The sequence below is a fragment of the Dysidea avara genome, chromosome 14 (assembly GCF_963678975.1).
Source record: "Dysidea avara chromosome 14, odDysAvar1.4, whole genome shotgun sequence".
Lineage (NCBI taxonomy): Eukaryota > Metazoa > Porifera > Demospongiae > Dictyoceratida > Dysideidae > Dysidea > Dysidea avara.
Window position 1 is genome coordinate 13325436 of NC_089285.1, and position 27551 is coordinate 13352986.

The 27551-nt window shown below is 38.2% G+C and overlaps 1 protein-coding gene across 1 annotated transcript; it reads right to left on the bottom strand.

Moving 5' to 3' along the window:
- Window positions 1–348: 348 nt before the first annotated feature.
- LOC136244140 (adenylate cyclase type 10-like) lies at window positions 349–27402 on the bottom strand. The gene is made up of 27 exons (XM_066035656.1): window positions 27316–27402; window positions 26413–26520; window positions 24651–24689; window positions 24397–24585; window positions 24005–24183; window positions 21601–21823; window positions 20731–20825; window positions 18232–18395; window positions 18098–18125; window positions 17311–17417; window positions 17180–17256; window positions 16808–16988; window positions 16510–16574; window positions 15856–16015; window positions 11770–11962; window positions 11568–11654; window positions 9509–11134; window positions 9164–9339; window positions 8362–8512; window positions 8037–8128; window positions 7859–7971; window positions 7267–7363; window positions 5678–5793; window positions 2374–2491; window positions 2230–2285; window positions 950–1077; window positions 349–706 (listed from the first exon to the last, which is right to left on the bottom strand). The coding sequence occupies exons 1-27, from the start codon at window positions 27383–27385 to the stop codon at window positions 395–397; spliced, it is 4950 nt and encodes a 1649-aa protein (XP_065891728.1). The 5' UTR covers window positions 27386–27402; the 3' UTR covers window positions 349–394.
- Between the last annotated feature and the right edge of the window lie 149 nt (window positions 27403–27551).

Consider the following 27551-nt stretch of genomic DNA (forward strand, 5'->3'; position numbering starts at 1 on the left):
TTTATTTTTGTTGTGATACCCCTGGCAACTAAATGGACCAGGCGTTTATACGAGACCAGTCGTACTTTGAGGAAATATGGTATTCAAATACATCTGCAATATTTTGTCGCTCATGTTATTATCATATTAAATTGTGACTCATGGAGGTGATTGACATGAGCATTCCCTAGCCCTAATTATATCAAACCTTTTTATAACATGTATACTGTATAATAGTGGACCAGATTAAGTAGAGCATTTGCTCTCATTGTTTTCTAACTTTGTCTTTCTCTTCTGCATATATATTATAGCTTTATATTTATTTTGTCTTTTTCAACTGTTTAACAATTTGTTTTAAAATTTTGGGCTGTATAACCAAATATGTTAAACTTTAATTTATTATTTTTACTTAGAGTCAGAAACTGAATCTATTGCCTCGGGAGTCACTTGGCTTCACCATGGCAGGTAGTGGAAAGAAAAATCCCTTTGAAGTTAGCACTCTTTCAAGTAGTTGATCGTTGGGAGAGAACCAGCACAATTGATTGTACTCTGCCCAGTATGCATCAAAGTCATTACGCATTGCACGAGATGATGCAATCGCTTCTCGTAATAACTTCTTTGTTTGATCAAACTTCTGATCAATGATCTTGTAATAAGCTGTCATGTGCATTGCCCGTCCTTTAAAGACTGGATAAGTTTTCACCAGTTTAGTAAACTTGTTTAGTACCTATATATACACAAAATAATATTTATAAAATATTACACATTAACTACCTTAAAAATTCTGATCTTTTATATTAACAGTGAACAACTGCTTATAACACATAAAAATATAGCCTGCTGACAGGAATTGTTACTCAGATTACAAAATATCAAACTTTTATGTCCCAAAAAAATTCATAATATTATGTAAACCCATGTCCTTTCATAGTCAGTTACACAAATTTTACATGTGTAGCTACAAACTAACCTTTTTAATGTCCCTTTTAGCTATTCTATCTTCGTTTGAGTTTGTACTATATAAAATTAGCAGGCACTCAACATATCTTGTGTACGCCTTCATTGACAGGAATGTCTCAAATTGTTTCAGCATCAGACCTGTATAGAAATATTAAATAAAATAATTGAGTGATCATGTTTTCTACTTTAATACACACGTATCATATTATAGAACTAGGCAAAGCCATGCAGTATAACTGAAAACTCCACATCTCTCATGTTGTATGTAAAATACCCTGAAACTTGGATTGCATGGCTACACAAAACAGGTATGAGTACATAGTCAGTATAGGCAGACTCCAATAGTCTAAAATTGTAAATTTTATGGGCTACTCAAGGAAGTCTAGGTACCAAGGAAACTGTGTTCAGAAATATGAGTAGGAATCAGGAATTACACTGGAATTTCGAAGCAATTATAAATCTTTAACAATATGAAAATCTGTACTTTTGTACTTCATACAATTCCATAAAAAGATTGAGATTGTGTATAGAGCAGTCAGATAGAATGGTGAAATGAAATAACCATTTATTACAATTTGAAGCATCGATTTAAATGGTCTAATACACCAATCAATTGATGTTATTGACTAAAAATGGTGACATAATTTTAGGAATAATCATAATAGGCAGGGTCATACCCAGAGGGGGTTCCAGAGCATTCAGGAAACACTTTGGAGTTTACACACACTTCTGAAACAATGAGAAACTGAAAATTCAGGTTTCCAGAATCTGTACTCTGGATATATTTTAACCTTTATCTTAGCTAATAGTTTCTCACATACAACATTGTTTTGACCAATGATGTTGGTGAAGAGATCAAGGTATTCTAATAAAGCAGTCAAGCATTGTAAAATACTCTAATATAACAGTCACTTAGCTGTAGTGGTAACCTATTTTCAAAATTCCTGTGTATGCCTCTGATGGATGATTTTTAAAGCACTACCCAAAAGCATAATGCTTGATTTTATGGGTTATCATAATAGTCAAGAAGTTTAAACAATTAACAATAATCACTCAGCAATGAAAACAAGGCCTGGCTTTGTGGTGTTTTGCAGACATATGCATGCAGCAGCTATATTGTTATTAGGTTAAATACATGCTGTTGAATGCACATTGACTGACATTTATTACAGACAAATAGAACACAGACTGGCATGAGTTATGCGCTTTAAAACATAAAGTAATGAGTTTGTAAACATGTTTGAAATTTTTTGTCCAGTTTTGGCTCCTATACTTTCAAATTTGACTCACTTTTAGCATGTCGGATGTATTTCAGTGCTTTTAATCTGTCACCTGTTCTGGCATGCCTGTAACACATTGTGGACATGGACATAACACAGTGCAATAGCATATAATCAATATACAAAATTTTTACATTTCCATTTCAGTACTTACCAGGTTGCAAGGCAGGTGATCAAAAAGAAGCGCTCAATGTTGTCAAAGTGGTAGACGTCTTCCTGACAACATTGCTCTGCTGTACTGAGCAGGCTTTGCACATCATTAGGTGATAAACCTGACATTGATAAAAGGAGAACACATATACAATGTAATATAGCTATGCACCATACATTTATTGGCTGTACTGTAACCAAACACACTTAACCTTAAACCTAGGATTTTTAAAAGAGAGGGAGAGAGGTCTCTGAAACTTCAATATCACAATATAGTACCCACAGCCATTATAAAATTTAACAGCATTGCAACCATTTCTTGGCCGCCACCTTTGATTTCACAACTTTTTCACTCAGGGCCGCATAATTTTTTTCACAGCTTGACTGTTTTTGTATGGATTTCACTTCTTTTTGTACTTTATAGGGTCCTAAGCCAGCCTATGGCTGACCGGGGTTTTTTTTTGTTTTGTTTTTTCTCACATTTCTTCTTTTCTGTACATCAATGTATTGTATTGCATGATTTACTTCAATATTATTGTAATACTCTAAAGAGTGCACATTTTTTTGAGGATTTCTAATAGAACATATAGAATGTTGTAGAACAATCTATTACTTCTACATGAAATTACAAATGTAAGCAGATTTAAACCAAAGCAGAAATTAGAGTGACTTTATCAGCCAATATATTGTAGCAGTGGTTCAGAGCATGGTTAAGGATGTGGGTGTTAAGTATGGAGGTCCCTGGTTTGAACTCTGGTAAGCTTTTTTTCATGCATCTTTTAACCCCATGGTGACTGCTCTATTAGAGTATCTCAACCATGTAATTTTACACTCACTTAGTTATTTTTGCTTTATAACTTTGTACTAGGGCTGGGGCAAAGACTGAACTAACATTCGCTGATAAAATGTTCGAACATTCGAAGTTTTGGTGTTAGCTTTCAAATTACAGGTTTTCTTGTATTTACTAGCATCCTTCTTAAATTTTAAAGTTTGTAAGCATAGCAGCAGTACTGAATGATGCAGTCGATCAATTACAAATGGGCGTGTCTGCTATACTGCAATCGTGCATAGGTAAACACCAACTAATGGCTAAGGTAGGGGATACAAAGCCGGCACAGCACGGTTTCCTTAGTAGGAGTGGCTATAAAACCAGTAGCCTGCATGTTATATAGAGCCAGTAATCATGTGCATTAAAAAAAAATTTTTGACAAAAAAAGTTGCCTCAGCTGGGACTCGAACTCGGGCATCCATACTCAAAATCAATGCTCGTAACCACTGTACCACCTGCATGTGCTGCAGCTACTCACCTCCCTTAGTTTCTACCTTATAAACGTCCAACTGAAGTGACTTCTATATATAACAAGAGTGAAGAAGAAACTAAAGCTGAACTCTACCCTAATGCTAAGGAACTACTTTTTGCATACCCTAAAGTTAAATGTTTGGGGAAACCTACTAGACGCGTCCCCTAAAGTTGAATGCTCGAGGCATATTGGACGTGTACCAACCCTAGCTCGCCTAGATACAACTGGTGTGTTTGATAGTCCAGTAAATGATGGACTTGTGCCGGTAAAATAGTATTTGTGCCTTTTACCTGATACCGGTTATCTATCATATAATCAATGATAGCCGTATCAGTTGATTATCCACTTTGAATGGCTAAACTTACATTTTCTTGCAATATCTATCACTTTATAAGGTGTTTAAGGTTATAACTGTGGTAGCAAGCTAAACTGCGATATTTTTAAAGTGGGCGTGGCACTTACAAAGAGATGACTGAACATTGATTGCACAAGATCAATACGCAGCTCCAATAAAGACGATGATGTTTGTTTGTAATTCTTTCTTAGACTATAAATGCATTACAAAGCTTTGAAGGGTACTTTTAAAATTCGAAGTTTACTTAACCTTTGAACTGACAAAACATTTGAAACTTTGTCCCAGCCCTATTTTGTACCGTAACTCTATTGTTCCTCAAACTATCAAAAGGCACTGCTACAATATTCAGTCTACAGTATGTACACACCAAGTTTCAAGTTATTCCCATACTTGGTTTATCCTGTAGCTGTGACAAAAGTTTAATTTTTTAATGTGAATAAATGCTCATAACTCCTTGGATATTCATCAGATTTACAGCAAACTTGGTACGTGAATATGCTCTTCATTTGTGCCAAAGCTTGAGGCAATCTAGTTACATATTTTTATGTTTTATAGCAATTTTTGCAAAGTGTGTGAAAACCCCATAGTCCCCATACAGCACAAGAAAAAATGAAGAAACCAAACCAAAACTTAGAATGCCCATATCTCCAGGCTATAGCAAATTTAATAAAATTTGCTGTGTGGCCTACCCTACCTATATATGCCAAAATGGTGTGCAAGGGGCCATGGAGCTTTGTAAGTGTGAAAAAGCTGTTTTCTTTCTTCCTGTCAATATACTTGCAGTGTTGCATGCCAGCTTTCACACAACTCACTACCGTGTGTTCTGATGTACTGTAACCAAGGAATAAAATATTGATTTAAATGGTCTGATATTTCATTTTATACTACTTAGTTATAAGCTAATTCAGTTATAAGCTGTGTAATAACACTATCGCTACGGCAAAAGTTTGCAGCTAGTTTTGATTACTATATATATTAAAAGTAGTTGCTTGAGTATTTTGATTGTTAGGGAGGTGACAAGTGAAGTGTAGCTGAGGGTTTAACAGTTATAATGGGTGTCAGCTAAATGTAATTGGATGCATAGCTACTGCTGAAATATAGTGGCATATGGGGATATCTGCTATGATACAAGTACACGTATATTGCGCACCTATATCATAGCTAATGAGCTAACACTGAAAGGTTTTGACCAAAACCACAGAAACCTACCACTACTAAAAGTCACATAAAGTGGTTTTAGCTGGATAGTTGGAAAAGGTGGATGTGGTCAGATGCAGACATGGACATTTTCAAAATATTACATTTATACAACAGGTAATTTTCATATTAATATTGTTCTGTACACCAAACATCATCTTTGCATAGCACTTATTCTCTTATCCTTTTAAAAAGGCAAGTGTGGAGAATGACTCATAGAGGAATGCCCTAACTTAATTTTGCAGAACCTGTTATGAAGTTACCAACCGGTGCGTACAGGGAATCACCAAATGATAAACTTTGGGTTGCTTAGATAATAGCATAATTATATAAGTGAGCACAATCTCAAACACACACACTGAGTAATTGCTAAACTATATATTCTTTTAGACTAGTTTAGACCACATAACAATCATCAGATATTTCTACTACACATTGTTCAATACTGTACTAACCGATTTCCAAGTAGGCATCAAATTTACAGCAGCTATACAGAGCACTGGCCCTCAAGTCATCAGCTTCTTCAGAAACTTCCTTCAGATCCATCAAACAATTTCTCACAGCTTGATTGCTGTATGACAAGTGTTTAATGCAATAATGTCTGTTAGGTGTATCATATAAGTTATCATGATATTATGATGTTAAGTATTGCTTTGCTGGAAATATACTATATAAAGGATAACACCACTAATGGGTATATTTTATTTAATCGCTTTACAGAATTATGTACAAAATGTGTAATGTGCCCCAAGTAACTCACCTTAATTGTACTGACTCATATTTTATTTATTGTTGTATCTTAGGACAAAAGAGTACCTTAATTAGAGCTATGCTCTCTATTCAGAACTGTGCGTGTATTGTTTTGAGTCACGTGATGATAATGTTGCTGCCTGTTGTGTAGTGACCGAAACAGCTCTTGATGGCCATTGTGTTAACATCCGCCTGGGTTGTTACAAATGTGTGGGGTGTGGGTGATTGATAAGGTGATTCTGAGGGTCTACCAGTGAATTGCATTGGTAGCCTGAAGATTATGTACTGTACCTACATAATACAGTATGTGTACAAAAAAAACCGATCACAACAAGCCATAGTTATGGGGTGCAGGAGTATTGGCACAATGGGTACAAGGGCAAAGGTAATGTGGGGTGCAAGTTAAAATGTGCTTAAATGATTCCAGAAAATAATATGTCTTTCAGTTTGAATTTTAGCAGTCTTGTTAAATTTATATTCATGATGCTATTAGTTGGTACTGTCATGTGGTTAACGTCACCAGCAGATCTTGTAGAAAGCCCAGAATGAAATGAAACATAGTTAAGAACATTGAATTTGTTTGATGACAGAGTTAATAAAATAGATTATGCCTGCAATTGCATATATACAATACAATTCTAAGATGTTGAGCAAATTTAAATGTATATAATATATTGAATGGCAGGACATACTCAATATCAAGAGTATATAATAGAAACCAAGAGTATCGAACAGGTGTATTACCCCGTGATTAATGATTGCATAAAGTAACACGGATGTTTCAGTAATTGTTCGTTTTCATTGCCATTAAGGGTTACTGTATTTAGCCCAATTCGGCCACTGAACCAAGCGAAAACATAATAGCGTTAAAGGGAATTGGCTAATGTTAAAGTTCTGGCACTGCAAAGCGAATCCTTGAAGACGCTCATTTGTGCAACCGTTGCTTTAGTCAGCTGGAGTTATCTTGGATCCTTACTACACTTTCTTTGTACAATAATTGTTGAATACTTGGTTGAATAATGGCGAACAAGACCCGTTGCCACGTACCCATTTCAAATTACCATTTCATGTAAACAAACAATTACTGAAATATCCATGTTACTTTACACAATCATTAATCACGGGGTAACATACCCGTTCAACTTCTTGGTTTCTATTATATACTCTTGTCAATATCTAAAGTTGAAATGACACATAATGGGGAGATACACGTCCAAAGGATTCCATGTACCCCATGTGTACTTTAATTACATCATCCAGCTAATACAGCATGTCACAATAAGTGTTCACTAACTTCAGTTGCATCAGTTGTGTCCACATGTGTTGTGGAAGTGCTGACAATTGTAGTGAGGGCTCATGCAGCTGGCTGGCAACAGATACTGCAGTCTCTCCTGTATGAAACATGGATAGGATTATATGCAGGTGTGTACAGTAGTACATCATGTGTATAGTGAAGTGTGCAGTGTGTTTGTGGGAGGCCGCGGCTTGAACACTGGACTGGTTTGATGACTGATTATGTCCAGTTTGTTGTTGTTACTTTTTTTTTGAGCAAGAAACTTTCTCCAATCTACCCAACTGGGACCTAGTAACCTGGTGTCAACTGAAGAAGCAGCTACAGCACCAAAGGGTATCTGTTGTTAACCAGGAAGCAAACGATGTCTCACACAGTGGGTGAAGGTACAGGTGGGAATTCAGGTGCCCACACTTTTACCTGTGAGACATGGTACAGCCTCCTATGGGTTACTAGTCCTATCCCAGGAAGATGATTCACAGCACCTGAGTAGCACACAAGTGTCCCAGTGCTGGTTCACAAGGTAGGCATGACTACACAGTGCTCTTGTGTGTAGCATGTAGCACACATATACATGTAGTAGTTCGGTATTCACCTGCACGACCAGCTTCACATATTTTCCCTTGACATAGTTCAAAGTTCAAAGAAACACTCAAGAGATGAGCATATGTGATGAGGTCATCAACACTAAAGCTGAGCTCAGAAACTCTAAACAAAAACAAGTAATGGCAAGATGAAGCAGTGACCATGAACAGCTGTCTGATTACACTTACAGGCGATTAGCCCTATATATATAGAGCTCCCCCAGGTTCTCCTGATTGTACAACTGACAGCATTCAATCATAACTGCATATGCCTCAATCAGCTACAAAATTACAGTACCATGTTAAAGTGGTGAAAACTTATAACATTAATAAAAACTAGGTCTACTGAAATGACAAAATTTACGATATGTATTACTATAATACTCTAAATAGAACAATCTTTCTCTCTTACACACACACCCGCACACACGCACACACACACACACACACCACACACACACTACTCACACAAACACTACACTATTTACACACACACACACACACACACACATACCTCATGAACATCACCAGATTCCTCAGCAGCATTCAGCTGCTGGAGTGTTGCCATGAGTGTCAGCATGTTCTCATGCTGTAGGTGGAATGCCTGGGTCATGTGAGCCATGCAATGGGCCCTGTCTTGGAGCTTCTTATAGTGCTCGGAGTTCCTGCATTAAAACAAAGAATTACAACTATGCAGCTACATGATGAATAAAGTTCCATACAGTTAGTACACTGACAACTGAAAGCTGGCTGGCATGCCATCTGCTTTAAGAATAGCTTCAGTATAGGCATGAAAATATTATTAAATTGCAGATTTTGTGCTTAATAGTGGAAAGTAGCAAGTAATAAATTCAGTAGGGACCATGGAAATCTATGATAGTGATATCTTAGTTAATTACTGATACAAGTCCGAGGCAAAGCTAAGGATAAGTTTTAGTATTGTAAGATATTTCACTGATGCAACTGGCTATTATACTTTTGTTTGCTTTTATAACACTTTACTGCAATTAGTCCATACGGCAGTTCCTAAAAAAAACACCACCATACGGCAGTTCCTAAAAACCTTTTGAAGTATTGCTTCACACCTGGCTAACAGAAGTTAGTTACTAGAAGGTTTGACTTTGAAAACTTACTGACAACAGTTCAAGCTGATCTGAAGGCACATTGGACTTGACTACGCTTGTACATTACCAACATGCCAAGTTGTCAAGGAAAGGTGAGACTTGGTTTTTCACTGGTACTACACAGCCATTACTGCTACACAGCCAGTTTGGCCGCATCATTCACAGGTATACAGTATATATCACTTACAGTACCTCTTCCGCCCAAGAAAGTATTGAGGCCACTTGATGTGCAAATATTGCTTAACAACTTGGTATGCTAGATTGAATGCTGATCCAAATCTACTAGTAGGCATCCTTGTACCCAGAATGTGCAATCCCTTCTTGAAATGATGGATGCTTTCCTTTACTTGGCCACTCTGAAACAGTGCCTGATTAAAGAGAAAAGAGCATTTCAAATGATAAACTTGACACACTCTAGGTGTCTGTTTCTGTTTAAATATTCTAATAGAAAATGCGCTTTCTTACAGTACATGTGTATCCTTGGAAGTTTAGTTATTTTGCTATACTTAACTCAAGTATTGTTTTAGCGCTACTTACTTGTCCATATGAACTTTCAAACACGGCCATCTCATGATTACTCAACAGTTTCTTGGGTGATGTTTCTATGAGCTCCTTAGCCTCATCCAGCAGAGCAATAGCCTCCATATCATTGTTAGTAGCAATAGCAGCATTGGCAGCTTCTATAAGATACTGGACTGTCTTCTCAACATCGCCTGCAGCCTTCCAGTGGATGATAAGTTGTGGATATACATGAGCCAAAATGTCAGCACAATGGCAATCCTGCAAGTCAACATCAATAATATTACCAGCAATGGAATCATCCCATTGGCTTGAAGAGGCATCACTTGTTCTATGTTGTGAGAAGCTCTTTGTGTCCCTCCAGGCAGCACTAAATCTTGGATTGGAAAGCCAGTTGTTTACGCTAACTGAGCTGGCACGTCGGCGACCTTGTTGAGAATTTGTATTACTTTGGGGTCTTATGGATGAGCCCACCAGATCATCCCTATCAGCAGGTGCAATTCTCCCTCCTTGGCGTCGCCTCTCCCTAGCTTTGCGGCTTGTTAGCCCCACAAATGCTCGAATATTCTTAGACATTTTACCCTTTTTGCCTCTACTACTGTCTGCAGTTTTTGCCATAGTTTGCATATTTTGGACACCAGCAACAAAGCCACCCCCACCACAGTTCTTGCACTTGTGTGCCTGTGATTCCAAGAATACTGCTGCCTTCCTGTGCAACTCTATGCATTGGTCCTCTGGGGATAATCCATAAATGGTCTCTTGGAAAATTGGATGACTAAACTGCAACATCTCACAGTAATCCAAATTCTGCTCCTGTATGAGAACATTATTGCCATGTAACAAGGACTTCCCTGAGGAATAATGTTGAAGATTCTCCAAGCAGGGACAGTAGAAGTTCTTATTCTCCAAAAAATGATCTTCATTCCGATCGTCAATTGCCATCTTGTAGGCTTCAGCCACAGCACAACGGATGATGCCTGGTGCCTGCAGAAGTCGCACTGAATTACTGAAAGTTGGAACAGTGTTTTTTGGGATAATTCCCTTCAACATTTCCTTGGTGAAAGTGTTGCCAAGAATTGCAGCACACTTAAGTGTCACTTGTGCAGTATAAGGCAAGTGGTTAACTCTGGATAAAATCATATCATGTATTGACTCAGGTATTGGGATACTACTAAGGGAAACATTTGTATTCAGACTGCATGACACTTTTCTCTGCCACTGCATCTTATGACCTCGGCCTTTTGATTTGTTTGGCTTCACAATGGAATGAAAATTGAGTACATTTCGCTCCAACATGGACTCAACTAGTTCCTCACAAAACAAAGGAATGCCGTGTGATTTCTCTCGGATAATTTCCTCTACAGGTCTTGGCAATTCGTCTACACCAAGAAGCATGCAAGCAAGCTCCACCATTTGTTCAGGCTTCAGTGGCTTCAGCTGTAGCACTCTGCTGCCTGGCAGCTGTATTAGATCCATCAAACCCTGAGGATATGACTTCCCTTTGCCCTCAAATGCCAGAGGCATCATAGACAGCAGAACAATAGCTTTACTCTCCTTTGCTAAATCCATAAGGAACGACCATGACTGGTGGTCAATCCAGTGAGCGTCATCAATCCCCAGGATGCATGGTTGAGCAAGAGCTTCCTGTAGAGAGGAATAACACTAAAATTATGAACAGAATAACATCATACAGCAGGAACATTTACATTTTGACCTCGTGACAAGCAAAAATTAATCATTCTAATGTCTGTGTAAACAGTCACTTTATCCTTATTATAGTGACTACTTCTAGTATGTATCAAGCATAACTAAAGACTTCTTCAACAAGATCAATTCTTAATAGTAGCCATGTCATGCAGCGATTCCAAACATATATACTGTAGATTCATTACTCATTATAGTGGCCATATTAAGTACGTAGGTTACAAACATAGCTAAGGTGTCCTTCACAACCTTATCATCTTTTACCATATTTAAGGTCACACAAGTGGTCCTATTAATGGACATTTACATTATTTATTATATCCTCTTTACAGTACATATTGTCCAATATTCTTAAGGTGCATATGGGACTTACTCCATGAATGATGCTGTACAATAACTTGTGCTGACAAGTGTTCCTGACCTCAGCTGACATGCGCATAGTGGCTGGTGTTTGAGGGAACTGTGTGGAGTATACAGTACAGCAAAGTGTATATACTTACATATATATTTCTACACACACAAACACAAACACACACACACCACACAGACAGACAGACACACAAACACACACACACTTTAACCATCAGCAAGTCATTGATTAAAGGCAAGTTCTTCCTTGTATCCTCATCGGTGACATGCTCAAGGATAAGCTGTTCCCTCTCGTGAGCATTATGGCAGATGTCTAGCTCCAAGAGACGAGTAATCAATGTCTTTACAGCAAAAAATGGCGTGTTCTGCTCAACTATCCCGGCCATCCCAGACACAATCCTGCAAGTGAATACATACGTACAGTAAGTATTACACAATAAGAAGTGTAAATGACCAGTACAGTAGTCCCATTACAGTATAAAATGACCTGTAGTGCATGTACAGGATGTAGTACACGTTAATGCATGAACTACATAGAATTGTGTATACATTTGAATAGCATAATGTGTATAGTGTACATGCATGCATGCAGTTAATGTGTACTTATATCAAGTAAAGCCATAATTCAAAATTTTAATGAAACTGTACAGTCCAGTAAGGTGTTTAATAATCACCTTTGACAATAAAGAAATGTTTGTTGCACGCAGCAAATGTAGCAAAAACAATTAAACATCAAACACAACAACAATGTGCACACACCAAGCAAAGTTGTACAAAGCCATGTGCATCAAAAGTACCCACAAGTCATTCACTCCAGGTATATCACAGCAATGGTATTGTGAAAGGCTAATTTTAGGGTGATCTTTTTTTGGCAATTAAAAAACTTGCTAATTAAAGGGTGTGGCATCCATTTTGCTTGCAAGTATTCATCCCGTTTCGTTTGGGATGAATACATGAATACTCGCAAGTAAAACGGGTGTCATGCTCTTTAATTAGTAATTTTTTTTTAGTTGCTTGCAATCTCTGAGACAATGTTGCATTTGAGTGGTACCATATATACAAGTACACAAAAAAATTTGGAGTTTTACAACTAGAGTAGGGACCATATATAGCACATCCATAAAAAGTACTGAAACAAGCTGGAGTAGTGTACAATATTAATTCACAGTAAAACAATAAGAAGTATTATATCCCTACTGTGCTCAAGATACCATAACGGAAATGCACAGTAGGGATATAACACTTCTTATTGTTTTACGGTGATTTAATATGCACTACTCTAGCTTGTTTCAGTACTTTTATCGATGTGCCATGGTCCCTACTCTAGTAGTATAATTCCAAATTTTTTCGTGTACTTGTTTGTTAACTTTTTTGTGAATAATTTTATTATGACTGGTGAACTCGCATCTGAAAAGGCACCATGTGCCCCAGCTATATCAATTATTGTCTAAAAAGTGAAGTATTCATTACGCTTCTTTGTCAGCTATATTACACAGCATTTCAAATCAAGAACTGTTCGAAAAGCACCTCTACAATCCACGCATACCAAAAGAAATAAACAGTGCCTCACATCCCAATTATATTAATTATCGTCTGAAAAGTGAAGTATCCATTACGCTTCGTTGTCGGCTATGTTCAACCAGTTACACAGCAGTACGAAGCAAGAACTGTTTGAAAAGCACCTCTGCAATCAAAATAGCCACTATGAAAAATACGGACGATTTCTGTTACGAAGGGAAGCCATCACGTGCTACTGCCAAATCGACACCTTTACTGTCAGCAAAGATGAATGGGACACAAAGGAGGACACTGGTAAGTCCATGAAGAATGCATTGTACGTACTGCGGTATGCCAAAAGGCACCTGTCAGGCTGAAGCGACGTCAAACAGTGAAAAAATCAAGCCCGTAGCCTTAGCCATTATCGAGTTATGCTTGTCTGAAGGAATCAGTCAGTCAGTTACTTAGTCAGTAGAAAATTCCGTCGAATAATTTAAAAAAAATTCCATAGCAACTTGTTGAAAGCGTTTCGGGTCGATTTGAAAGCTTGTTTGGGCTTAGTTTTACCTAACCAATACTACCTCATCGTCGTCAAGGAAAATTGAGGCTGGTTTTTGGGTCCTGTGGGCCACGCCTACTCCTTTGTGGTCCCTACTATACAGTTACTATTGTACTGATGATACAAGTACAAGGAAAAATAAGAATTTTAAATTCGAGTATATACTGTAGGTCATAGATAAAATACAAGGAATTTTGAGTTCGATCAGGGATCATACAAATAAAAAGTATTGAAACAAGGGAGATCACCTACACCTGCTGTTGGGATTTGATGTCCATTAGTATATCTTCAGGTGTAGGTGACCTCCCTACTTTTATTTCTATGATCCCCAAATCAAACTTAAAATTCCTAATTTGCCTTGTACTTGTTTATGTAACATAATTATGACATGCATACCACATCAAAGGAAGAATGGTGTCAGAGTTAATGTTTTCGTCTGAACACGCACCCCAACTATCAATTACTGAAAAGTGACTTGTAACCATTAAACTTCATTTTCAACTATGTTCAATATGTATTACAAATGAAGAACAGTTGGAGAACAATCAATCTAGTTACTGTGGAAATTTTTGAAAGATTACAAGTGCAAACATAGGGAAGCCATCATGCACTACCAAAAATCAACACTTTGCGATGTCAGCAAAGAGAAATAGACACAAAGGAGCACAAAATTAAGTCCATGATGCATGCATTGTACATACTGCAGTATGTCAAAAGGCACCTGTTGGGCTGAAGCAATGCCTAACGGTGAAAATTAGTCATTATTGAGTTATGCTTTTCTGAAGGCATCAGGCAGGAAGGAAGTTAGTCAGTCAGAAGAAAATTTCAGAAACATAAAATTCTGTGGCAACCTATTGGAAGCATTTCAGGTCACACCGAAGGCATTTTTGGGCTCAGTTATAACTAATACTGCCAAGGTGAGGCTGGTTTTGGTTAATATTTTTTTGTGTGTAAGTGCAAACTTTATGATCCTTACTGCTGTACTGTATGATAAGTAATGAAGCAAGCAACAATCACCTACACCTGCAGCTATATTAGTGCACATTTAATTTCTACTTCAACAGTCATATAGCTTGTCAGTATAGCCATGCACGATTAAAGTAGGAACTATTGCTTTAGTTGCAGATCATCGCTTGTTTCATTATGTTTTCTTATATAACCCTACCTGAATTTAAAATTCTTAATTTTTCCTTGTACTTGTTTGTTTACCTTTCTTTTGTAGCATTATTATGATTGGTCAATTAACCCATGCATACTGCATCACAGGAACAAATGGTGCTGGGAATATGATAAATAAATATTCATGTCTGAATATATGCGCATCCTAGCTTATTGTAAAGCAAAGTAGCTACGTATTTCACTTTATTTTCAGCTATGTTTTAACCATTATGAACAAAAAATGGTACAAGAAATGCCTCCATCAGTTACTATAATAGTCAGCCCAAGCTTGAAGCCACACCCTGACACAATCCAATGCCTATGCAGTAGTGGAGAAAGAAATGGGACACAAAGTAGGACAAAAGGTAAGTCCACAATGCATGCATTATAATCATTATGTAGCTGCTGTAGTAGGTGAAAAGGCACGTCTTGGGCTTAACATCATCAAACAGTGAACAAGCCATACAAGTCTATAACATTTTCTGTAGCTGAGTTATACTTGGCTGTCATCAGATAGTTACCTCTACATAGTTAGTTAACTGTAGTTAGTCATGGTTCTAAAAGAAAGCAAAGCTTATTATACCACACATTACAATATAGTAGATCTACGATCTGTCCAATTTACACCCAGCAAAGTTTTAAAAGAATTAGTGTTAGTAGCCATAACTAAGTCAGATGGTAAGATAACCACTCTTACTACAAAACTACATTTCTTCATAATATAGAAAATTCTGTGAAAATTCCGTGAAATGCAAAAACTTGAAAGCTTGTTTAGGGTTGTTGGGCTTGATTACGCCTAACCACAGCTGTTATGAAGGAAAAGTAAGGCTGTGGTATTTTTCGGCAGAAAACCTTCATCATCCCTACTATACAGTACTACCATACTGTATGATACAGTACTGAAACTCAAGTTTCTAGGACCACGTGGCATTTGGATAATAAACTCCAGTCTGAAAATTGTTGCATATAAAGCTTTAGCCAATCATTTAATCCACTCCAAATCCTTTAACAATGCATACAAAGTACTCTTACAAAATTTATCAGTCAGCAGGTAACTGAGAATTGACTGTTTGCTTACTTGAAGCCCATGTTAGCAGCTCTCCATTTCATTGTCCTCATCAGTTTGCTCTTGCCCATCCCATCCACAGCTGACAAGATGATGACGCCATGTTCTCGAGGACTGTTCCTCTTCACCTTCTCCACCTCAGTAAGAAATACTGCCATCTCTTCATCTCGACCTTGTGAAGATAACAGTTATTAACAGTATCTGGTGAATGGATATATATGACTCTTGCATGCCAGTAAAGTCATACATCAGAGGGTTTACAGTAGCTATATGGTTATACCATACAGTCCAATAAGCATTTGGGGGAACCATTTTGCATTGCGGATTGACGTGAGTCCATGGCAAAGAAGATAAGTCCCAATAACTACGACTTGTATATTTTATGCACTGGCTTATCCTTCATGTCAGCACCTTCCACCAAATTCATCATAGAAACATTTTGCGTGACAAAAAGCACCTTTAGGGAATAGATTTAGCATTTCTAATGTCAAATCTACCAAGAAACCTTTTGAATACCATGGCAGTGCTCTAACCACTTGCTGCTTCACAACAAACAGATGCATGCGCTCACGTGCTCATGACACACACGCACGGGCACACACACACACACACACACACACACACACACACACACACACACACATACACACACACACACACACTTACCAACTAAATTTTCAGTATCCATATCAAGGTGGACATGTTGATAGTACCTTTCCAAACGGTCCAATCTACAAAATAATGAGTTTAAATACCAACCACAATAAATCACATAAATAAGCTTTTCATTCAAGGGATAAAAAGTTAGTGAGCACAAGTTTAATAATAGACCATATTCCCCAAATATGCTCATATTTAAATACTTGTTCACTAAATTTCACCTGTCAAAATGAACAACTTCAAAAATAAGGACTGTTGTATAGTGTTAGGCTTCTCTAGTTGGCATGGCATTATACTAACATACTTTTCAGTTGAGAAGGTGTAAACTTCACCCAGGGAAGCAATGCCCTTTAGAGTCACTGGTGGTTGAACTTCAAAATCTTCCTCAGGTAACTTGGACTTGTGTTTTGTCACTTCATCACAAGTCACAGCATTGGGAAATTCCATCATCAACCTAGCTGCCATGTTGACCTTCTGACTGATCACTATATAATAGTAGTATTATACATGCTGGAACACAGGCATGCACGCACGCATGCACACACCCACACTACAGTAAACTATACCATATACTCGATACATCAACTACAGTATATATATATATATATATATATATATATATATTATATATATATGTGTGTGTACTGAATAAACATACTCTCAAAAAAATCCTTACCAGTGTACTCATGCCTATGTGGATGGCCTACCACACCACAAAATGCTACCCCAGTGGTCACTCCAATGGAATGTTGCCTACATACAATAAGACAAGTACATTATCATATAGTAAACTACAGCTCAACTTACTTGATGTCGAGAACATCCAGTGCATGAAATATCTCCCTGGAAGCACGAAGAGCCCTTAATTCGTGCAACACTTGGGGAAGACCAAACACACAAAGAAAGGTACAACCCTAAAATGAATAATACTGTACTTCGTGTTACAGTACATTGAAGGGATAGTTAATCTATACTGCAAGGCAAGTTGGATCAAAGTCCAATTATGCATCCAAGGGGTAGTTTTGAAGTGAACCATAAACAGTCCATAGAAGAGCTACTGTAGGTGGTCAAATGCCTTAGATAACATTCACAGTTTTAGCAACATAAGAATTTTGTAGGCCCTTGCCAAAATATAAAATGTGCATACACACACACAGAAACAAAGCCATCGGCTACTGTGCTAGCACAGTTACATTTATCCAGTGAACCAGCACTGGGACACCTATGTGCTACTCAGGTGCTAAGAGTCAGCACAGGCTTCCTGGGGCAGGACTACTATCCTGCAGGACTAGTAACCTGCAGGAGGCTGTACCATGTCTTACAGGTGAAGGTGTGGGGCACCCAAAGTCCCATCTCAATCTTCAGCAAATGCACACGCATTCTCATACATACTACACTCACTCACTCACTCACTCACTCACTCACTCACTCACTCACTCACTCACTCACTCACTCACTCACTCACTCACTCACTCACTCACTCACTCACTCACTCACTCACTCATCACACACACACTCACACACACACACACACACACACACACACACACACACACACACACACACACACACACACACATACGTACTGACATACCTTGTCAAACATGAACACCTTGTTTAAGCTACCTATAAATGAGAATACAATCAGAACATGTACAGTAAGTACAGGTGTATTTATTATTATTATTATTATTAGCACTTTACATGACCAGCACTGTGTGATATAACTTGCCTTCATACATCGTCACAGAGTTGTAAATGGCATCAAAGACACTTTGAAGCAGAACCAATTTCTTTTCATTGTCAGTTCTAATACCCAGGACAAGATTGATGAAGACTACAGAGACTGTCCGCAGTTCTGACAGCCAAGCCAACTCATGGCCTTGATCAATCTGTTAAGAACATACTCTAAGTGTACATGGTGTTGTTACCAACCAAAGAAATACTACACTGTATATATCACATATAGAAAATGTTTCACATTCTTTGTACATAAATTCACAATTTTAAAAGGGGGGTGTCAAGAGGCTAATACACATGAGGTAAAGCCGAGTGCTGTATTTGCCTTGAGACACCCCCCGAGTGCTGGTACCCAAATTGCTTCAATTTTCGGTGATAAGTATTTATTATTATTACAGCTTTACAGTGGCCAGCACTGAAAGCAACAGATCTTCAGTGCTGGCCACTAAGACTACCAAATTCCACTCAGACTAGTCATATTCTAGTAGGCAAGAGAATCACAAAGGTGATAAACAAACCATATCCATCAGATAAGCTACATGTACCACATGTAAATAATTAACTAAGTATTTCCAAAGATGGTTGTAGTACAAGCTATGCTCTCTATCATAATATTGGGATATTTTTGAGGGAGAAAAATGTGCGGATGACCACCATTGAGGATTTCGAGAGGGAAAATTTTTGCCTCTTCAGGATCCTTTAATTTATGCATTAAACAATAGGGCCACAATGAAAGTCAAATTCAGTATCCAGATATTTGGATGTCATAATGAATGAATACTGAATGCTTAGATTAACACAATAATACTAGAATTCAGCTACATATTTACCACTTTTGTTCCTAAAATTAATGGTACTTTATAATCAGTTTTACATAGCAGAACAGGCCATCCTGTAGAAATGTAGCTGGTAACTAAACCCATTTCCACTGTGCACACTTGTAATTTACTAGTAAACAAATATGCGAATGGTAGCTAAACTTAGTATCCGGATACCAAAATTCTAACGAACATCCGAATGAATCAAATATTTCTTGCAGTCCTATTAAACAATGCCATCATGACCAATCAAAAGGGAAATTTTTCATGGATAGCTCCCAATCCATGAAAATCACAAAAAAAATTTTTCCCCTCATTAAAACCTGCTATATGGTATTCAAATACAGACAAACAGACGGAGTTTTGTATTTACATTCCCACCCATAACTTCCTCATCTTTTCAGATTTAAGAGTATACTGTACTTTAACATGTTGAGTACAGGTGTCCACTTACAGTCTAGTATATAAGAGATATCCACACAAAAACAGCCAAGCTGTATTAATAGGGTGTGGCCTTCAAAAATCTGGGTGAAAAAGTTGTGAAATCAAAGGTGGTGGACCATTAATGTAAATACACTGTATATAAATGGTATATCCAATAGGCAGAGCTGTTTTATATGTAGTTTTGACAGGAATCATATCATACAGTACGATAGTACTGTATAGTAGGGACCACTAAGGAGTAAGTATGGCCCATGAAAAAAATCACCCAAAAAACAGCCTCACTTTTCCCTGGTGATGATGAAGCAGTATTGGTTAGGTAAAACTAAGCCCAAACAAGCCTTCAGATTGACCCGAAATGCTTTCAATAAGTTGCTATGAAAATTATTAAACGGACTTTTCTAGTGACTGACTGAGTAACTGACTGACTGATTCCTTTAGACAAGCGTAACTCAATAACGGCTAAGGCTCTGGGCTTGAGTTTTTCACTGTTCAACGTCGTTTTGGCCTGAGAGGTGCCTTTTGGCATACCACAGTACATACAATGCATTCTTCATGAAATAACCATTGTCCTCCTTTGCGTCCCATTCATCTTTGTTGACAGTGAAAAGTGTCGATTTGGTGGTAGCACGTGATGGCTTCCTTTCATTACAGAAATCATCCATACTTTTCATAGTGGCTACTTTTATTGCAGAGGTGCTTTTCAAACAGTTCTTGATTCATAATGCTGTGTAATGGGTTGACCATAGCTGCTGGATAACGAAGTGTAATGGATACCTCACTTTTCAGATGATAATTGGTAGCTGGGGCGTGCAGTGCCTTTTGATGCAGTATGCCTGGGTTCACCAGTCATAATAATTTTATTTTACAAATAAAGTTTAAAAAAAATTTGGAATTTTCAAGTAGAGTAGGGACTAGCATATCAATAAAAAGTACTGAAACAAGCTGGAGTAGTGCATGATATTAAATCACAGTAAAACAATAAGAAGTGTTATATCCCTACTGTGCTCAAGCTTGTGTACTTGTGTAGTGTAGTTATCACTGATCCTTTTTTCTATATAGAGCTTTGCATTCAACAAACCATATATGAAAAAATGTAGCCACTAAAATTTGCATTGCAAAACCCAGCTAGTTGGCTGTTCATTATGCTTATCTTGATGGAATGTCTATACCAATGCTACCCAAAACCTATACATCTGCTCTGCACGTACAGGAACAATCCTCAAACCTTTTCAAGGGCAGTTGATTGAATATAGCTCCTGATGGCTAATTCATCTGAGCTACTCATCATCTTCAAACCGTTCTTCAAAAGTTTCCTTTGCACTACATACAGTAAATAATACAATCACAGATACCATGTATATATAGTCATTCAGTGTATTCATGCTGTGCATGTTTACAAAATAGCACAACCATTCACTTGTGGGTACAGTGGATCCTCACTAATCCAAACAGCACTGTTCTCAAGTTTATAAAAGTGTGTTCAGATTAGTGAATTTGTTTGGATTAGTGAACCTATTGATTATAATTTGTATACAGAACTTAGCTCAATGACTCTAATAGAACATACACTTGTTTGCAAATACTCTAATAGAACAGTCATCTGTACTGTTCGGATTAGCGAGTGTTCGCATTACTGGAGTTTGGATTAGTGAGGATCCACTGTATAGTAAAATCTCACTCAGTAGTTACGTCTTTACCACAACCATATTGTTATAAATTTCCAAACACCCAAGGACTACCATATAGTCGGAAAGTTTGATGGTAAGAAACTTTGGTGAGTTTGCTGTGATAGGATTTTGGTAAGAAAAAAGTTTGGCAAATTTGTTAGTAGTAGCTAATCAAACAATTTGGTGGATTTTAGTTTGCCGAAGCACCTTTCACTCATTAAATTCACCAAACTTTCTCCCCACTAAACTTTCTGGCTATACAGTACCTGTTGCTCAGATAACTAAACATCTGAAGTTATATGTGATAACCAGCAAAAACTACTCTAATAGAGCATTCGACTACTCAACAGAACAATTGTCAATGTTTTAAACTAAATAGGGGTCCGGATAACTAGGGTTTCACATAACACTGCAATCGATTAACTCACAGAACAGACTGTCACATGATGAGTGTGTTTCAGGCACCCCTGGCAGTATGCTATTTGATCTAACTGTTTGGTACGCCTTCTTCCACATGCTGCTGCCCTTGCTACTCGGTGCTACACTCTTGCCAGTTGCTGTTGTAAGGATACTAGCATTGCTCCTGTGAGTACTCTGGCTAGCTACTTGACTCACACTAGCAGGAGTACCATCACCAAGAATCTGATCGGCCTACAAGCAATATACATGTATATCATATGATATGGCATGGTAGTACTGTATAGTATGGATCACAAAGATTTGTGCTATACTGTTTAGGTATGTATCATACAGTATGATAGTACTGTATAATAAGGATCATGAAGGTTTGGGCTTTTCTGGCCAAAAATATCACCCAAAAACCAGTCATCCTGGTGCCTTGGCAGTATTGGTTAGGTATAATCAAGCCTAAAGTGCCTTCAGTATGACCCTAACTAAATGTTTCCAATAGGTTGCTACAAAATTTTAGAATTCTTTTTATTCAATGAAATTTTCTATTGACTGACTACTGCCTGCCTGATGCAGCGCTAAGGCTATGGGCTTGATTTTTCACTGTTCAATGTCGCTTCATCCCAAGACGTGATACCGCAGCATGTACAATGCACTCATCATGGACTTACCTTTGTCCTCCTTTGTGTCCCGCTGACAGCCAAAGATGTCAATTTGCGACAGCACAATGGCTTCCCCATGGGAATCATCCGTATTTTTTGTGGTTACTGGATTGATTGCAGAGATGCTTTTCCTACTGTTCTTTGTTTGTAGCACTGTGTAATGGGCTGAACATAACTGAAAGAGAAGTGAAATGGCGACTTCACTTTCGAATCAGTAATTGATATTTAGGGTGCACATTCAATCAAAAACATTGCCATCCATGCAGTATGTACAGGTTCATCAGTCATAATAATGCTACAAAAAAAGGTGAACAAAGAAGTATAAGGAAAAATTAAGAATTTTAAGTTCAATTAGGGATCATAGAGGAAAACAAGGGAGGTCGCCTACACCTGCAGATTAACTGAATTAGGGATTAAATGTCCACTAGTATATCTGCAGATGTAGGTGACCTCCCTTGTTTCCCTACTTTTTCTTCTATGATCCTTAATTGAACTTAAAACTCTTAATTTTTTCCTTATATCTGTGATATACCATGATCACATGAAACTTCTAACAAGCCGCCGGGTGTATATTTAGGCATATAGACCTCAAACCACAGGTAAGTACATGCTTGGGAACAGGTGAATATATATTTACTCACCTGTGGCTGTATATATTCACCCGTTGTGAGCAATCTAAATTGAAACTTAACTATTGTATAGCGGGTTATTTTCGAAACAGAAAATTTCACACAAGAAGCAAGATCTGAATTTCGAAGAAAGCATATTTCGAAGTCTGGATGGTCATGGCTTTTAAATAAAAGGAAATTCGTGTAACAAATTATGAAGATGCGTGAAAAAAACTGACTTACTGATAGAATAATCCCCATCCCTGTGCACTGGAGAGAAGACTGAGGGAGTTTTGAGTGGAGTAAATTCACTGGCTCGATCATGCATGCTCAATTGCAACTAGCACAGATTCTAGAGCAGATGGCATCAATTCCCATTCTGGATCACTTGTATTCTGGTTATTGGCAAGAAACAGTAATGATACAGTTTACCCATTATCATCAGTAATACTGAGCTAAAGCTCAAGGAATACACAAGCGAATTGCCGAAAGTTGGATTGGTTGCATTGGTTGCTTTCACTTGTGGGAATTTATTTTCGAAGAGAAGGGCCTCTTCGAAATATCCGAAAATAAAAAACCTTTCAAAAATTACCAGCTATACGGTATATGCCAAACTATATTGAATTACATGTGAGTTCATATATATAGATACAGATATGAAAATCTGCACTCATACAAAATACACACATCACACCAGCAGATTTACATGCAAAAGAATGTTTACAAGTATACATAGGCATGTATAGACAGATGTAGTGTGTGTGTTTCCATATTTGGCATCGTAAACCTGCATTTACACTACTTTGATCAATTATGCTTGACGCCTGTATTGCTATAAAATCAACCAAACAATGATACAGGATGCATACTATGATATGTCAGTATGCCATTATACCTAGCTCTGAAGGAAGCTTGAAAATCAGTTTATAGTAATGCATGGTGGCTTGATATGTGCAGTAGCATGGTACAAAGAAGCATATAGAACTAAGTCACCCCCAGTAATTTCATAATCATTTTGCCCAATAATTGGCTCTTGTATACAGTGGCAGGTCACATTGTCAAATTCCTATCTACTCATACACTGTAAGTCCGTCTGTATGTATGCAACCCTTTGGATACATTGTATGTAGGTGCTTTGATAGAATATCACTTACATGGACAACTTCCATGAAAATTGTCTTGCCGATTTTATTTCCAAAAAATTTGTCATGGCTACACAACCTCCATACATCAGGGGAAACCACCACACTGCCACTGTGAGCAAGTGATTGGCCAATGTTGGCATCTTCCACTGCCTGACCTCCAAGAGCAAATATACAACACTGCTTGTTGCCTGTATGTGTAACAACAAAATAGTGGGATGAAATTAACAAGTACAGTAACGTAACTGAATATTGCATACAAACACACACTAACACACACTACACATATATACACATGCATATAAACACAACTACTGATGCCACACACCTTTTCTGAACACACTTAAATGCTCAAGGTACACATATGTACACAACTCTAGTGGAACATACTCACAGCAGCATACCCAAGTGATACACGAAGACATCCCCGACACTAACAGCCAGCTTCATCCTCAATTTCACATCTTCTCCAACCTGATAATTATCATGTTGTTGCTGAATAATCAGACACTTCTCCACTACAGTGGTCACTCTATGTGCACTGCTGTCTTCATCAGCATAGGAACATTTCCAAAATGCTAAAATGGCATCACCTGTAGAAGCAAAGTACAAAAAGCACCATTGTGAGGGATAAAATGTGATGGCTACGTAAACGTACCAGCAAACTTGAGGATGTCACCTCCACCATCCAAAATTGCTATATTTGTATACAGAAAAGTTGTGTAGTGAATATACAATTGTACCCTATGTAAACTGTGCACATAGCAATGCACTTACAGAAATATGCACACTACACTACACTACACACACATGCCTATCCTTGGCCATCTGTGCACTACATACTCAGGTGCTAAAAGTCAGTGCAGAAAAATCCTTTCAGAGGATGCTTTGCAGGAGACTGTACCATTCCTCACAGGTGAAAATGTGGAACCTGAAGTCCCACCTAAACCTCTGAGACATGGACAGTTTGCTTCTCCAGTTACCCATTGATGATACAGGCTGCTTTGCCAATTAATTACGTATGTACAGCTGAGTAGACTGGAGCAATGTGTATAAAATTTCTACTCAAGGAAACAACAACAGAAACTGTGTATTAGCGAACATAAAACTTGGAACCTTATGATTACCAGGCCAGTGCTCACCTACTTGGCTGTGATTACACACACGCACAGAGACACACACAGAGCCAGACACACATACAGACACATACACAAGCACATAGATACACACACACACGTACTTACACGCACTCATCCACAAGCACAAACACGCGCATGCACATGTACAAACACAGAGGGCTACAATAAAAGGCAAAGTCTTTGACCATGACCAGTGAAACAGCAATGGGATACTTGTAAACTACTTATGTGCTGTGAGTCAGCACACACAAACCCTCCTGGGGCAGGACTAGTAGCCAGCATGAAGCTACACTATTAAGGTGTGGACTATCCAAATCTTCACTATGTGAGATGTGAACGTGGACAGTTGGTATTTTTTCCCTAGTTAACACTAGGTAGTGTGCGCACACACACACACACATGCACACACACACACAAACACACACACACACACACACAAACACACTACACACACACACACACACACACACACACACACACACACACACACACACACACACACACAAGCACACACACACACACACAAGCGCGCACACACACACAAGCACACACACACACAAGCGCACACACACACACACACACAAGCACACACACTACACACACACACACACACACACAAGCACACACACACTACACACACACACACACACACACACACACACACACACACACACACACACACACACACACACACACACACACACACACACACACACACACACAAAGCACACACGCACAAGCACACACTACACATAGCAGTATGCACCCCACCGTATATACCACCATATAGTCTAAATATTTCGAGGGGGTCAAGGTTGAGCAATGTTACCTAATATTAAATTTTTTGCAGATTGGTAAACACTCCCAAAATGTATTACACTATAGACCCTTTTCAGGTGAGCTGCTGCCATAGCAACATCTGCCATCTTGGAGTACAACCCATTTTGCAACCCTGGTAGCGTTGCTTTCTATAAGAGTAAAACAATACCCAGGAAGTAGAGCTTCTTCTTCTGCATTCCACAGCAAAGGTTGACCTGGTAAAACGAACACTTTCCCCCACGCTACCAGCATTTCAAAACAGGTTGTACTCCAAATTGGCGGATGTTGCTATGGTAGCAGCTTACCTGAAAAGGGTCTATAAGAAGGTCTAAATATTTCAAGGATAAAATTTTCACTGTTAACCCCCAAAAACCACGAAATAAGTGAAAATTTCCCTCTCAAAATATTTAGGCTATACAGTAACCTAAATGGACAGTCATGCAAATACAACTATACACTCACATTGAACAATGCAACTCAAATAGTTGTTAAGGGTTGAGGTTAGTTGGTCTGTACCCTTTTTTCTGTTACTGTTGTCATTGCAAAACTTCTCAGTCAGTGCTGTAAACCCTACATAATGAAAGTAAATTACATGGTTGTAATATTGAGTCATTTGTTCACATGCAACACACACACACACAAGTAAAGCAAAGTCTCGGCAGCCATGTGAAACACAGTTGTTACCACCCAGTGAACTAGCACTGGGATGCCTGTGTGCCATTCAAGCACTCGAGTCTTGTGTAGGCAATCTTCGGGGGCAAGACTAGTAACCTCCAGGAGGACGCACATGCATGCACGCACACACACACACAGGGCTGCACCAATTCTAGTACTGGTATTGGTAGTATCGGAATGCAGATACTGATTCTTGTCATGTATGAGAATAAATAACATCCATTTTTACTTGCTTATGTTACTGGTGAAATGGATGACTGAACATAATGCTAATAACTACTACTGGCACAATTACCATCTATGCTGAAACTTCTCTGGAAAAACGCATGTCCGAGAAAAAGGTCAATCTACTCTAATAGAACAGTCAACAACTCTAATAGAGCAGTCAGGTAGCAGTTGTTTTATTAATTTTTTGTGAGCACCATTGTTTATGCTTCTTCACAAACCAAAGTAGTAGAGCACAGCATAGGACTAACCTCTGAACTGGTTTGCATTTCAGTGACTTCCTTTTTTGCAGTTGAACTTGTGCAAGATACACCAAGAATACAGTATTATAATAAATGTGTGCAGTTATGAAGTAGTTACGGTATCGGTACTTGGAGATATTTCCAGGGGAGTGTACTTGAAGTGTCAGTAATAAGTGAATTGGTACAGCCCTACATACACACACGCACGCACACACACACACACCTGATACATCGGCAAACACTATCACACCATAAGTCTTCTCTAATGCAGGAGGCTCTTTCTTACTTTCCATCAAACGATTAACAATCATGTCAGGCAAATGAGTGACCAACTTTTTTAGCCTTTCAGCCCTATTGGAGGTCTGCATGCTAATCCTCGATGACAAAGAAGAACTGTATATCCGTGAAAGAGGATTTCCATCATCAAAACCAATGTTAGAACGCGACGCTACAAGTCAA